This window comes from Vicugna pacos, chromosome 25 (genome assembly GCF_048564905.1).
Source record: "Vicugna pacos chromosome 25, VicPac4, whole genome shotgun sequence".
In the NCBI taxonomy this organism is placed as follows: Eukaryota; Metazoa; Chordata; class Mammalia; order Artiodactyla; family Camelidae; genus Vicugna; species Vicugna pacos.
Window position 1 is genome coordinate 9176355 of NC_133011.1, and position 15842 is coordinate 9192196.

General features: G+C 34.4%; 1 protein-coding gene across 5 annotated transcripts in view; it reads left to right on the forward strand.

The window, feature by feature from the left end:
* VPS13B (vacuolar protein sorting 13 homolog B) overlaps positions 1–15842 on the forward strand; it is a 625623-nt gene that overhangs the window by 370802 nt on the left and 238979 nt on the right. For all 5 annotated transcript variants that reach the window (XM_072949533.1, XM_072949529.1, XM_072949532.1 and 2 more), the window contains exons 32-33: positions 7906–8032; positions 10081–10224. In XM_072949533.1, coding sequence (XP_072805634.1) covers positions 7906–8032; positions 10081–10224 — 271 coding nt within the window. The remainder of the gene's footprint in view (positions 1–7905; positions 8033–10080; positions 10225–15842) is intronic.

Sequence of the window (15842 nt, forward strand, 5' to 3'; positions counted from 1 at the left end):
GACAGATTAGTTAATTAGTTATTAGAGTACAATGTGGAAAGTACTCTGATAGACATAAATAAAGGATATTTAGGATTATGGAAGAGCCACAGCAAGGCTGGGATAAACACATTGCATGAACATAGGACATCTCAGTCTAACAGATGTGACATAAACACAGAAACAAACAATAAATTAATGTAAAATCAACATAGGTACAAATAAAGAATTTAAAGAAAGAAATGAATGATTAACTCTATGGGTAGGTTTTCAGGGAAGGCTTCACAGATTATATGGCTTCTGAATGTGTTTCCACAAAGGATGCGTGGCAGGAGAGGGATGGGGGCATTTTGAACTAAGAAAGCAGTAGATCCAAAGAGTAGGAGCATTAAAACATGGCTTGTTTTATTCACTTCTGAACATCCAGATGATAACAACTTGGCACATAACAGGCACTTAGTAAAGATTTGAATGAATTAATGAAAGATTAAATGATTAGATGATTAAGTAGGACTAATAAATCAAGTGACTGAACGTGAGTGTTTCTGAGAGATACTGATTCAAATGAAGACAAGAAATTTTAGATCTGATGTTGCTCAGTTCTGCCAGTTAATCTTAACAGAAATATAAACAGAACCTTAACATTATTATGCTTTTGCTTTTCAGTAGATATTACAGGTAGAACTCAAAAGATACACAGCGAAGAATAATTTGCTCCCTCCCCTAATTAATATTAAATGGCAACTTTTATAATGATTTTCATTTATTCCTCCTGATACATTACTCATATTTTGTCTTTGATCATAATGTGTTTATGTGTGTGAGTTGGGGAGAAGGAAGCAGGGAAGTTAAGCATAAAGAATCATCAGATTTTAAAACTAGAAGATCTTTTGCTTCCATAATCTTAATTTTTCAGCTGAGGAAATACATCAGGGTTCAGTCAGGGCAGCACAACCACTATAATCATTGTAACATAAGGGATTTATTTTAGGAATAAGATGGTACCCAATTGTGGATGAAGCTGGGTGACCTGGGTTAAAAAAAATAGTACAAATAGTAGCACTCCAGGGAACCTGGGAAGCCAGGTTCCAGCAGCAGTGGGACCAGGCACAGAGGCTGTTAGAGAAGTCCATGGGAGTCTGTTCGCTTGCTTCTGGAGTTGAACCTGCAGTTGCTGTTGGTCAGCAGGGCCAGCGGTCTGGATAAGGAGCTGGTCACGGAGCTGGGAAGAATGAGGACAAGCTGGAATCTGCCAGCCCCTCTATGTGGTAATTTCACTGCTGTTTAAAACAGGATGGCATGACTGGGACATTGTGCTGTATGCCAGAAATTGACATTGTAATTGACTGTACTTCAATTAAAAAAAACCCAAAAAACAAAAACCAGCATGACTTCCAGAGACTATTATCCACTATTTCTCTTCCACATTCCAACTCTCATGTAAATGTCTCTCTAAACTGAACCATTCTTAGCTATAGAGCAAAACCACTATAGTAAACTAAGTTGGAGGAGATTCCTTGGCTTGTCCAATGTCACTTAAAGACAGAGCTAAGTACAGAACTGTGCTTTACTTCCTTAGCTGCTTTTCTTCTGTTCAACGCTCTGACCCCTGACACTTATGCTAAGTTCATTGTTAATCACTTTTTTTTCTTTTCTTTTAGCAACCATTTTTGCTACATCTGAGCTTATTTTATAATCTGAGGAAATGAAGTGCTGAGTATTAAAATAACCTGTACTGACGTCTGCCATGTGCAGATTACACGTTAAAATCACTGCTGCTGTTTTACATGGTGATCAGTACTTAGGGCAGGGTTGGGGGATGGTGTGGAAAGTTTATCTTATAATTTCCTGAAAATGCCAGTAAGCCTTTATTCTTCAAGTTAATACATTTTTCTTGTTTATAATATTTAAAGATACAATTTGAATAGACTTGAAAACTACACTTGAAAAATAAATAATTTAGTTTTTATACCAAATACTTTTATTTGGTCCTATGACTATCTGTGTTTGATTTCCTTGGGTAATTTATCTTTCAAAATTTATTGAGAGGAATAGTCACAGCATATTTATTTGTTTAAATATTTTGATATACATGTACCAAATTATATATACTACCTTTAGGCCTTTTTCCCCACACATAGGATTTTTTTTTTAATTGTTGTTTCTGTGTTTGCTTAGCAGGCTGAATTTGAATTTGACAAGTTCTTAAAATCTGTTACTTCTGTGTTTCACAGAATTAGTAACATTGACTGTGTGGGAGAATGACTTTGTGTTGATATTGAAGTCCCTGAAGCATATGTAATTGGCCTTAATTCTGAGAGATAGTGACTATTCCATCTGTCTTTTGATCACTTACATTTTTATTTTTTGAAGTGAAATATCACCCAGATTTTCATAGGAGCCCTTGCATATTTTGACTTGTGATTAATCAAACATGAGAGTTTTTCAGAATTGCACCTGAAATCATAAACAAGAATGTGGAAGGAAAGCATTTTCTTTATTTTTACCCTTCACTCTGAAAACCATCACTTGTGTCTTAATTTGTGAGGATGTCAAGCAAATTTTTGCCTAAACAAAATTATGTAAGTTAGTCTAATTCTCATAGTTTATAGATTAATGCCTGGAGTAACCTAAACCTTGTTGAATTGTCTGATTTGATAATAATCCCCCTTAAACTTTGTCATGGCTTTACATGGGAAAATGTGATTTCTCCCTCCTGCTCAAAGTGCCTGGGACTCTGCGTGGTGTGAAGGGAAAAGAGATGCTGATGCAGCAGGAAGGAGCGGTTGGTTTATCCTTCCCGACAGCCAGCAAATATTTTCTTCCTTACATATTGGCTGAAGGTGCCCTTGGCAACCTGAAAAGGTGGCATAGAGATAAAAGGACAAAGATCTGTCTTGCCCAGCCTTACTCTTTGTATCTCAGCATAGTTACTAACAGACAGTAGGTATTCAAAAAGCCAGAAAATATTTAAGTTAAATATAATCATCATAATAGTAGATCATAAAATTTTAAAAACCTTCCGTATCTTGAGTTACTTTGTAGTCTTAAAGCTCCTAATATCATAATTGTTATCTATATAAACATAGATAATAAAGCCCTGATTGATCTAAACCCAACTGACCAAAGCCCTAAATAGCCCTCCTTCAACATTTTAATTTTAAGAGATGGAGCCAAACAAGATTATATCAAAATTTACTTAAAAGTATATGTGCAACTCATAACTTTTATACACCATCTTGTATAATTCTGTGAGTACTCTGCCTGGTAGATCAATGCATGCTATCAAAGCTTTAAAAATGAAATACAGTAAATCTCATGACCATCCAGCTCTTGGTGGATTCCTGTTTATATCCTCAACACACAATTTCCAAATGTCCTTTTCTCCGAGAAACTTTGAGTAGTCCCCCTGGTTTCTCCCTCCTCCATGAAGTTTATTTTGAAGTTTTTTCTCAGAAAAGAGCTATCAAGTAGAATTAAATGCAGGAGTTCCAGACTACAAATATCAACAGCTGGAAACTATAACCAGAGCTATTACGCACTGAACATCTCAGTAAAATTGAATTAGGTCACTGTTTCAGGATAGGTGTGCGCTTAAGACTTGTTTTGGAGACTGTTAACACATGTAGCACTTGTGATCTTCCTCACAAATATGTTGACCATTGTTTTGGTTTGTTATTTTGTTTGGGGGAGGGAGAGTTTTTAGTTTCTATTTTTTTTAAAGAAGGAGAATATTTTAATAGTATTTTATTTTGCAAAACTAAATTTGTACTAACATTTTATTTAAATGTACCTTAAAATTATTCTCATTTCAAATTGTAGTTCCTAACAGCATTGTTCACAGACTCTATGTCTTTACTATATAATTCCTTATGTAAGTTTAGGACCTTGAACCCTTACTGATGTTTCTGTGCCTTTCTGTCCTTTCTTTATCAAACTTGTCTTACTGTATGATTATTTTAATTTTTTCTGAACTCCATGCATCCATCTTTGCCATTGTATTTCCGGCACCTAGCAGAGAGTCTGCCACAGTTGTGGACCCTCAGTCCATGTTCTCAACATTTCAAAGAGTGATAAGTGCTAGGAAAATAGTATGGCAGTATAATGTGATAAGGGTAATTGGGAGATTTCCTTAGATTAGGGTTCAAGGAAGGCCTCTTCTGATACCTGAATGACAAGAATGAACTAACCATGGAAATACCCCTGGGCTGTTTCTGCCAAGAGTGTGGTGGGCAGAACTTAGACCCTTGAGTTTGGAATAAGTTTAGCACATTTAAGGAACATGTCTGACTGGGAGGAGAGCAGTAACAGATGAAGTTTTAGGTAGGGAAGGACTAAATTATGAATTGTCTTGTAGAACATTGGGAGTCTGGATTTTATATTATTTTATATTTTTGGATGTTACCTTAATTGCATTAGAAAATCACCAGATAGTGTTCCTCTTGGAAGGAAAAAAAAAAGCCCACTAAAATGGGCTTCAATGCTTAACTAAATTTAAAGTCACTATAGTCAAATGATTTATCCTTTGACTATGTAAAAATAAGAGGAATCTATAAATAAGCATAGTTAATCAAATTAAATAATTTTCCAAATAGCATATATATTTATTATTTATAATAAATATGTGTGAATATTACTGTTTTTTTACATTTAAGAATATCCACTATAAAGTATTCTCTCGGTTGATTCCCACAAGTCTTGTGTCTTCTATCTGAAGTGCAGCTGTAATGCCGTACCAAGAAAGTCTTCATGTCACATAAGAAATACTCTATGCGTACATAGACCATCTAGCACTTTCTGTTCTGTCTTTTTGGTGGAATATTTTGGAAACCTTAGTACCATTTTTCCTGCCTCTACTTTTCCATAATATGAAATTTTTGAAGTATGGTTCTTAAACTGCTTTAATGTTTACCACAAAGTCATACCAAGATATTTGGGAGATGGGCAGAAGAATCTTAGCGTAAATATGCCAGCCCAAGGAAAATGGCCTCAGCCTCCTAAACCTGTGTTTCCATGAGGGCTTGTGGCAGATACACGTGCCTTCTTGCTTAGTGACAATTTCAAGGATCTGTAATTTTTATTATTTAAAATCTCCTCCTCCCAGAGCTTAACAGAATAGCTTAACACACATATAATTACTTCCCTGTCATTTAACACCTTATGGTTGTCAAGGTTTTTTTTTTAAATGCTTAAAGAGGGTTTAATAAGTTTCTTTGAGCCAAATCCTCTGCATTAGAATGATAGGTGCAGGTCACTGAACCATTTCTTTGTTTCTGTGGACAATGTGGAGTAATATTAAATCATTGTTACAGTAGAACACATCAGAGAAATACTTCTTCTGCAGCTTTTCCAACCCCATATGTCTTAACATTTTCTCTAGCTGATTTTAAGATCGTTTACTCAGCAAGATATTTGTAATTGTGGATTTTATTATATTTGTCTGAACCAGGACTCACTGTGCTCCTGAATCTGTCGATTCCTATCTTTCAGCAATTCTAGAGAGTGCTAAGTCATTATTACTTTAATACTGTCCCTTTTGCTTTCTTTTCTCTCATTTGGAATGCCAGTTAAATGTATCAGACTTGCCCCTCCTGTCTCTTAACTTTTCTTTCAAACTGTCCACTTTAAATTTACTTTAGTACATTTCTGGAAGGTTCTCAAATCTATATCCTAGTTTACTAATGTTTTCTTAAGTTACATCTAAAATTCTATTTATCAATCTATTATGTATTTAATATTAGAAGAATATAAAAAAATCCCATTATTTAAAATTTTCCCATTATTTTTATTTTAATTTTTAAGTTGAAATAACGGGGAGATCTCTGGGTTTTTTCCATAAGCTTTCTTGCCAAACCAGGCAGGCTTCCTTGTTCTTTTCTACTTCTGATGGGAAGCTGCTTTTCTGGCCTTTCAAGGGCCGGGATCTAGGTTGGCAGCTCATTTCAAAATCCTTTACTGTCAGGGATGTAAGGATTAGCCTGTTGTCTCAATATGGCCATTAAAAATCTATTCCCTTGGTTTACTGAGAGCCTGAAGTCATTGACAATGTTAGTTAATACTTTGAGTTGTACTTCCCTCTTTTGTTATTTTAAACCCTAGACCATTATCTAGTAAAATATTGGCAGAATGTAATTCTTACTGTAGTTACTTCTTCAATGTTTATTTTTTCTTTCTTTTGAATCCATCCTTGAAAATATTTGAGTCTTCTAAAAAGATTTTATGATTAAAAGAATATATGTTCTTACCTCAAATACTTACCAGAAAGAATACAAACGTTAGCACTCTATACTAGCAAAGTTCCAGTTTTATGAGACTATTGACTTATTAAACCCTGTTTTAAATCTCTGAGGTCATGGGTCTTTCATATGTTATGCTACTTTTTTAATTCACATAATGGGAAAAAATTACGATACGGACAAGTACTTTTTTCCTCCCATCAGGGCTTCAGTTGAGATTTGCTCTTATTTGGTGTCCTGCCATCTTTTCCATTTTAAGGTATTTTCAATACATCATATATTTTAGCACTCCCCTGTGAAAGCACATCAGATGTTACATGTTTCTCACATTGGTCATTTTATGGAATTTGAGCTATTAGGCCATAATTATGGTGTCTCTCAAGATCTCAGCCCTTCCTCTGTATTGAGATTTTAATAGTTCTTCCTGTTACTCTCTATTCACCAGATCTCTTAATTCTTTAAAATTGACTCTCTTGAAATCCAATACTTACGTGTCACAGAACCAGATGATCCAATTTGCTTTTTTGGCAAACACCATATAAAGCTCTGCCCATTGCAAAATTCAACAAAAGATACTAGTTCTCTCTAGACTACTCTTGTAGAAAAGGATGTGGACAGACTTGAGGTTTGAACTCATCTGGGCTTTTTTGTGAGTTAACTTATGCCAATTCTCTGATCTCAACTTGATCATTTTATAATAAAAGAGAGTAATAAGGAATACCAAATTAATGGTTCCAAGGCACTTCGGAGGTATGGCTTACTAATAAAAACATAGAGCTGTATTATTTCATAAAATGAAAACTAAGAATATGGTTAGTAGCCTTGAAGATCTGCACCGGCACAAGATTTGGTTTCTAATGATGTTTTCCAATTTCATCTTCTACCATGAATGCAGTACTTCCTTTGAAATTATTAGCAATTAGCAATCTTAAACGTAGGGTAGAAATATTGTGCTAAGTAACTGAGCAGAAGGTGAGAATGTATACGGAAGAATTGAAATCGAGGTTAAATGCTGTTCTGGTATCAATTTACCCTTCAGGCCCACTTGTGGAACCTTTCTTTCCACTGGGTGGCCTTAGCCCATCCCTGAACCCATTTCCTCACAGATAATGTAGGGCTAGTAATGGTTCTTACTTCACATACAGGGTTGTTGTGAAGAAGAATTCAGTATCAGAGTCACCAAAGCCATTTCACAAACTGTAAAGGCAGTAATGATCTATGAACTCAGATGGTTTTAAGAGTTAAACAAAAAAAATCAGAGATTAAGAGAATATGCTTGTGAACCTATTGAGATTGGAGAGGTGGCAGTTGTCAAGTAGAATGTCAGAAATACTAAAATTAAGAAGTTAAAAATGATCACAAAATAGTGAGACTTTTGTTGGTATCAAAAGAGATACTAAACTATTTGTAAAAACAAAAAGAATTAAAAATAGACAAAGTAATTTGTTGAAAGGTCCTAGGATGCTACTAGTATGTAATTGGTTAATGACATCTGAGTTTCTCAGTGATTTTTTTTATCTTTTATGAATCTGAAGTTAAGTGAAGTTACAAACTAAAAAATATACAAATAGACACACTCAAAATAATAATGTCATTTTGTCATATATGTTGGTAGTACAAAGACTTGTACAAATTTCATGAAAATTATCCTTAAAATGAAATGGCTAATAATTTTTTATTTATCTTTTAGCATACGACGGCATCAGGAAAGAAGAGCAATTTTGACTCCCATCTTAATGGATTTTTCTGTTCGAATAACTGGAGCACCTGCCATCATTTTCACCAAAATAATTTCTCTGGAAAATATGCACACTGAGGTTAGAACTTAACTTAGGTTTTGTTTTAGTCTAAATAATGGAGCAGCTTCTCTTTGTGTGTTACAGGGTTTCATAGTTTCAGTGCACAGGAACACAAATTAGCTTATTATTAATAAGATACTACTGTAGCTAATAATTATTGAGCGCTTTTTGTACTATTCAGTTATTTCTCTTTGTGTAATAACTCATTTAATCTCCATAATAATCCCATTAGCTTCTCCTACTGTCCTCATTTTGTAGATGAGGAAACAGAAGCATAGAGTTAACTTGTCCAAATTTTCACGGGTAGCAAGGAGCAAAACATGGTGTAAACCCAGCTGGTCTGGTTCCAGGCCATACACTCCTGACCTCTACAACTTCTTTCTAATGAAAGCAACAATAATATTGACAGATCACTTAGCATTCTCACATGGGTTACTTTACAAAGAGCATTCTACATGAATTATCCTATTTATTCTTCACAGCATCCGTATGAGATAGATAGTACCAGTTTCCATGTTTTATAGATGAGGAAATTGAGATCAAAAGAAGTTAAATAACTTGACCAGTATTACTAGCCAGTTACTGGTGGATATAGGTTTGAAGTCTGATCACTATGGCATACTGCTTCCATGCCTAGAATAGAAATGTAATAATAATCTGATCTACCATAACTCTAAAAATATTCTTCATGAAAATTCATGCTATGCTAAAAACATGATAAACTTTTTGATCACTGAATTATAAACAGTTGTCATGAAAAGTTCAGAAAAATTAGATACAGATTAAATATATTAATCTAAGTTGATAAAAAGTTTACAACCTTCTCTGAGTTTTTGAAAAACAGCATTTAGTATATATTATTGTCTTTGATGTTTGTAATAGCCCTATGGGGAAAGTTAGGTTGGGCATAATATCTTATATATCCACAAAAGGTGTATAAAAATGAAGTCTGCTATTATCTTTCAGTTACTTAGTAACACAATTGGTTTAGAATACAGAAATATATTCCTTTCATCATTACTTGAGGAATAAAATAAGAATTTAACTATAATAAGTAAATGCTAGAAAGTTTAGGGGGCAAAAGTTTATTTAATTTTAAAAAGTAGGGATCATTTCCGGCCTGCTGTTCTTTATGGCTTTATTAAAAGCTGTTCTAAGCTGTGTGGTTTGTATTTGGACCAGTCGTAAGTCTGCTTAAATCCCTTCCCTTGAAAGACACTAATAAGAAGAAGGTTTGTTGGACATTTCCAAGCATTTGAACATTATCCACATGCACTTCCTGACAAGAGGCAGGGCTTCTGCTTATTAAGTGAAGCTTCCAGATTGTTTTTCATTTCTGTTTTCCTTCCCTGAGTGGTTTTCCAACAATGAATGTTCAGGCGACTCAGTTATGCAGAACAGCACCAGTTAAGCTGTGGACATCTACCTAAAGCTGCCAAGATTTTAGAGTTTAAAAAAGTGAAATTAACTAGCCTAGCTGTTTTTAGCTTCAGCACTCCGTTTTGTTGTAAATCATTTGGAACGTGCCCTTAGGAAAATACTCAGACCATACCACTTGTGATTGTAATTGCCTGCCGATAGTTACCTGTTTACATCTGTCTGCCCAACTGGATTGTAACCTTCTCGAGAGCAGATTGCCCTTCAAGGCTAGCCTTACCCTCTGGTGTTCCCAGCACTCACGTATGGTACTTGTGACTTAGGAGATGCTCACTAAATACTTGTTGGTTTGAATGGATGAACAAGATTATGTTAAGAACTACATCATCGCTTACGTATTGAATCAATGATAGTAGTTTGAGGTATGAAAAAGCCAAATGTGTAGGAACTGGTGAAAATAACTAGGACATGGCCTGCCGCACAGCAGGCCCTCATAAATGTTTATTAAATTAATCCATTAAACTGTGTCAAGTGGCAGTGCTCACCATGTGTGCTGTTCTCATTAATAAGTGAACTTGAGTCCCAGGAGAATTCATCAACAACGTAAGGGTCAAATAAGTAAGAATGATAAATTATCATCTAATGGCTATCATGTTTCTTTATCTGTATTCAACCTTTTTTCCCTTCAGGAGATTTTAGTATGTGGCCATTCCTTGGAAGTTAATATAACCACAAACCTGGATTTCTTCCTAAGTGTGGCTCAGGTTCAGCTCTTACATCAGTTAATAGTAGCAAATGTGACTGGACTGGAACCATCAAGCAAAGCCACAGAGGTAACTATTACCTGATTTTGATTAGGCTAACTACATTTGTGCCAACCTTACATTCATAATAGGAAAACTAAAATTAAATGCTTTCTGCTAATTATTCTGTATTTAATTTTATTCAAAATATGGTCATAAATCATTCTGGATTAGTGTTTTTTGTTTTTGAAATTTGCTGTCTTTTCCTGTAATTTATCATGCACCTTTGCAATATCGCTGTGGCCCAGCCTCAGAAAAGTCTCTGGTAAAAACATGATTTTATTAGCCTGCTGCAGCTTTTAAAGCACAGTGCATGAAACCTGGTATAGTTTTCACTTGCTCAGATACTTACAGGGATAGAGCCTCTTTTGGAAGTGAGCTTTTGTAAGTGTACTATGGGAATATCTTTAGTAAATAACCTCTAAAGCATTCGTTTCCCATGCTCAGTAAAGAATGGAGACAATCATAAAACTTGAATGCCTGCCTAGAATTTTAATTTCGATCCAGTGTTCATTGGAAGCCTGCGTTGTAACCACAAAGCATGTCAGTATGAAACAAAGAAAGCTTCTTGTTAGATGTGTCTCAAGATACCTTTCTTTGCTTTTTGTTTCTGTACTTAGAATAAATCTTTTATAGAAACTCTAGGGAAGAAACTGTTTATCTATGAAAAAGGCACTGCTTTTATTTTTGTTATGAGTTATGCAGAAGGCTCTAAGTGCTATTTATTAAGAAGGAAAATAAAGAAGATGTATTCACTGAGAGCCGCTTGATGCTAAGCAGGTGTGTCAGGCATTTTCATGTAAGTTAGCTCATATATCTTCAAGCATGTTACTACCGCCGCCCTGTGGGGTAGATGTGGGCATTATCACCATTTAACAGTTTAGGATATTGGGGCTCACAGACAGTAAATAACCTGCTTGAGATCATACACACGAAACTAAAAAATGGTGAATCTGAGGTTTTTAAGTCTTTCAAGTCAGTGCTTTTTTTTTATTCTGCCACAGTTGGTGTGCTATAACTATAACATTAGTCTTAATCAGCTTTTTAAAAAAATTATTTAAAAATGATAAAGCTTTTAACTTTCATAAACAACGATTCTCTAACTAGATTATCTTGTATCATCCATGCTTTCTGTTTGTTCATGTCTTTTTTAAAAAGAATGTAGAGCTATATACTCTTCAAAATACTGACTTCTCCCCCAGTATATTTTAGACAACCCATAATAATACAATTATATGAAAATAAGCAGACCAAAAATATTTCCTCATGGCATTTTTCAGTGAAGTCCTTGAAGCAAGTTGCGTTCCTACATTATTTGTGCTATTTTATGAATCTATCATGTCAGTGAATTCTAACTCACAGATTTCTAATGTGTTTTAGGAATTCATAGAACTTCGCAAATTGATTGCTAACACCTATTTACCTACCTACATCTAATACCTATTAATAGGATCTGATTTCAGTAAATAGGATATACTCAGACTATGATTACCAATAACTCTTACCTGAATGTTGAGTCATTCCTCACAGTTCCATAAACAAGCTAGGATTGTTTTTGCTGTTTTAAAAATGTGGTTGTGGACCTTAATTCCTTCTTGGAAGTGATATTAAAAGTACAGATAATATACTGAAATACAGTACAGAAAATACACTGAAAAATCATTAAAATAGTAAATTTTATTTTATGTATGTTCTACCACAGTTGGAAAAAAAGTACAAACTGTCACGAGGAGGGGCAGTTTAGTCCTATTCCCTGCCTCAGTGGTGTATGTCTCTGAAAATTCCAATATTAAGAAAAGACCTCCAGTGAACTAGAAGAATACTTTTATAGTCACAAATGAGTAGCACAGCTCACACCTGATAGTATAAGAACATAAAGACGTTTCAGCTGCACAGAGTACACTGCTTATAATGTCACAATATGTTCTGAAAGGGCTGATTACCTTTAAAACAACCACACTTCTGTAATTTACATTCCCACTGACTATGTGAAGGTTCCCCTTTCAACACATCCTCTCCAACACTTGTTATTTATTGTCTTTTTGATAATAGCCATTCTGACAGGTCTGAGGTGTTATTTCATCGTGGTTTTGGTTTGCATTTCCGTGATGGTTAGTGATGTTGAGCATCTCTTTGTGTGCTGTTGGCCATCTGTATGTATTCCTTGGGGAAATGTCTGTTCAGAGCCTTTGCCCATTTATTAATCAGGTTCTTTGTCTTTTTGATGTTGAGTTTGTATGTGTTGTGGGGTATTTTGGGTATTAACCCCTTATCAGATATATTGTGTGTAAATATCTTTTCCCATCCACCAGGGAGTCTTTTCCTTTTGTTGATTGTTTCCTCCCTGTGAAAGTGCTCTGTGGTTTGATGTAGTCCCATTTGTTTACTTAAGAGTGTACTGCCTGTGTTTTCTTCCAGAAGTTTTATGGTTTCAGGGCTTACATTTAACTCTTTAATCCATTTCGAATTTATCTTTGTGCGTGGTATGAGAGACTAGTACAATCTGTATACTTTTATTTCCTTTTCATGCCTTAATGTATTAGCAAGGATTTGTAGTATGTTACTGGAAAGTAGTGATTAGAGAGGATAACCTTCGCCTTCTACCTGAGCTTAGCAGGAAAGCTTCAGGTTTCTCACTGTAGATGTTTTTGTCGATAGTGTTTATCAAGTTGAGGAAGTTCCCCTCTAGTCCTAGTTAACTAAGTTTTTATCATGAATGGGTTTAGATTTTGTCAAATGCTTTTCCTGCACCTATCTGATATGATCATGTGATTTTTCTTTTTGGTCTGTTGATAAAAAGAATTACATTAAATTATTTTTGAATGTTAAATCAGCCCTGCATACCTGGGATAAGTCCCACTTGGTCATGGTATTTAATTATTTTTATACATTGTTGGATTCCATTTGCTAGTATTTTGTTGAAGGTTGTTACAAATATGTTTATGAGAGATACTGGTCTAATTTCCTTTCCTTGTATTGTCTTATCTGGTTTTGGTATTAGGGTAATCCTAGCCTTACAGAATGAGTTAGGAAATATTCTTTCTGCATCAGTCCTCTGAAAGATGTTGTAAAGAATTCGTATAATTTCTTCCTTAAATATTTTGTAGAATTCACCAGTGACCCATCTAGGCCTGATGCTTTCTGTTTTGGAAGGTTATTAATTATTGATTCAATTTCTTTAATAAATGTAGGCCTATTCAGATCCTCTATTTCTTCTTGTGTGAGTTTTGTCAGATTCTGCCTTTCAAGGAACTGGTTCATTTCCTTGAAATGGTCATCAAATTTGTGGGCATAGACCTGTTCGTATTCCGTTATCATTCTTTTAATTTCCATAGGATCTGTAGTTTAACTAAAGTCCCTTCTTTCGTTTCTGATATTAGTAATTTGACTTCTCTCTCTCTCATACTCTCTTTTTAAGCCTGACGAGAGGCTTCTCAATATTACTGCTTTTTTTAAGGAATCAACTTTTGGTTTTATTGATTTTCTTTACTGGATTTCCTGTTTTCAGTTTCATTGGTTTCTGCTCTAATTATTATTTCTTTTGTTCTGCTTACTTTGATGATGTTTAAATTTTCAGACAATCTTTCACAGGTCTTCATTTGAAACATTAACTTTAAATGTATTCAAGAATGTGAAAGGGGGATTTTTGTTAGTAGAGGAAACATCTCTCTAAACAAAGGGAAATAAAGATGGACAGATCTTTGGAAATTGAAATGAAAACAGTGGAACAATCTAAGGATTATTGCTAGAAGCAATATTTAATATCAATTTGAATTTATAGGGAACTAATGCATAATGAAGCTTTCGAGTACATAGCTAAAAGGGAGGCACTTCAGGTAATAAGATAACCACCTACAGTTTAGGCAAATTGTCTCCTACATTGACTAAAACTTTTCCAATATTTTTGCTCTGAAAACATACACTCTGCTTAGTAATCAAGCAGCCTGTATTTGTACTCTTTGATTTTCAGTGTCTCTTTCAACTGTTAGGACTTCCATGAGTGCTGGCTCCCAGAATATTCAGTTTCTTCATGTTAAATTAACCTTTTCTTGTTCCTCTGTATATATTATGACAGGCTGAGAAAGTACAAAAGAAAAGTAAGCATTTAGTATTCGAAAAGCCAAAATGTATTCCACATCACAAAGTACATACCCTTCTGTATTCCGTTCTGTTGTTTTTATCTTTATGATAACATCTGACTGTGCTAGCACAACAGGATGCTATTTGGGTTCCTCACATCCTAGTTCCCTGCCATTTACACAAGGTGGGAGTTCATCTCCTAGATAACGTCATAGTCAAATCTAAATGTGCAATTCTAATTTTTCTCCAAAATAGGGCTACACTACTCATCTTTGGTTTCTTTCCTAGTGTTTAGCAGGGCTGTGGTGATTCACACAATTGGTTTACTTTTTGAGAAGATTTTTCATCTTCTGACAAAGTAGTCCAGGTTCCGTAAAGGCCCAGTTATATGCTAGTGGTTATTAGTAATGTAATCATAACATTCATGCAAGAAGGATTAACAAGGGAGATAATTTAGTTACATGTGCAAGTAAATGTCAGGAAATTTTTGAAAACAAATATGAATAAACAAAGAGTTAAAGGATTTTAATTTGTGCAAATCTATTTATGAGGTGATAATACAGGCCATTTTTATATAATAGTAAAAAGAAACTAAAAATCATTGTAAGTATTCATAAAGCTGTTGGTATGCAGGACATTATAAGGAATTGTTAAAAAGAAAACAAACCAAAAATTCTACATTTTAAAAACATTTTATTCAGCTTGAGTCACAAAAAAATGCACCATAAAAAAAGATAATTTTTATAGAATTTTAAACTAGTAGAGTGCCTTAAACTGAGATAAAAGCTAAGTAATCTATCTGAAATTTGTAAAATTATAAACAATATAGATAAAATACTAAAATTAGCCTGTTAAGTTGAAATGGTTTGTTTATTTTTATAATATTATTTTTATCAAAGTAATACATGAATTTTAACAACCAAATGTTGCTAAACTAAATATATCAAAATTGTGTCAGTACCTTCATACCCCTACTTTATCCTGCTTAACTGTTTTAAACTCTATAAGCCCTTTCTTCTCGAACTTATTGTCATATTTCTGAATAAAATGAATGGACTGACATCTCTTGACTTACTCATTTTAGTATTACCTGTTGACTTGCTATATGCTGTAGATGAGAATTTCACCTTGCTTCTACCTTTCCCCCACTATTACATTCTCCCAATATTCTTGTATTACATTTATAAAGCCAGTACGAATTGTTTTCATTATAAAGACTATGTAAATATTGTTCATTGCTTAGTGAAGGAATATAATGTGATTATATTTCCTGTCTTTTAGAATCTTGTTTTTCCTGAAATTAATCATTGCCACATTTTCTTATTTGCTCAACTTTTGTTTTAAATCTCTACCTCTTCTTTCTCTCCACCCAACCCCAACTCCTACCAGTGACTCTACATAATACCTGACAATTTGATTTTTCACACTTTGAAACATAAAATAATGCCCCCTTTGTTTGAACCTTTGGGACTGTTCTTCCTAAAACCTTCCTTCTGCCTTCGCCATTCTGGACCAGTAATTCTCTAGACCTGCTGCACTCTTGACACAGCAGAGCCAGATGAGAGAAG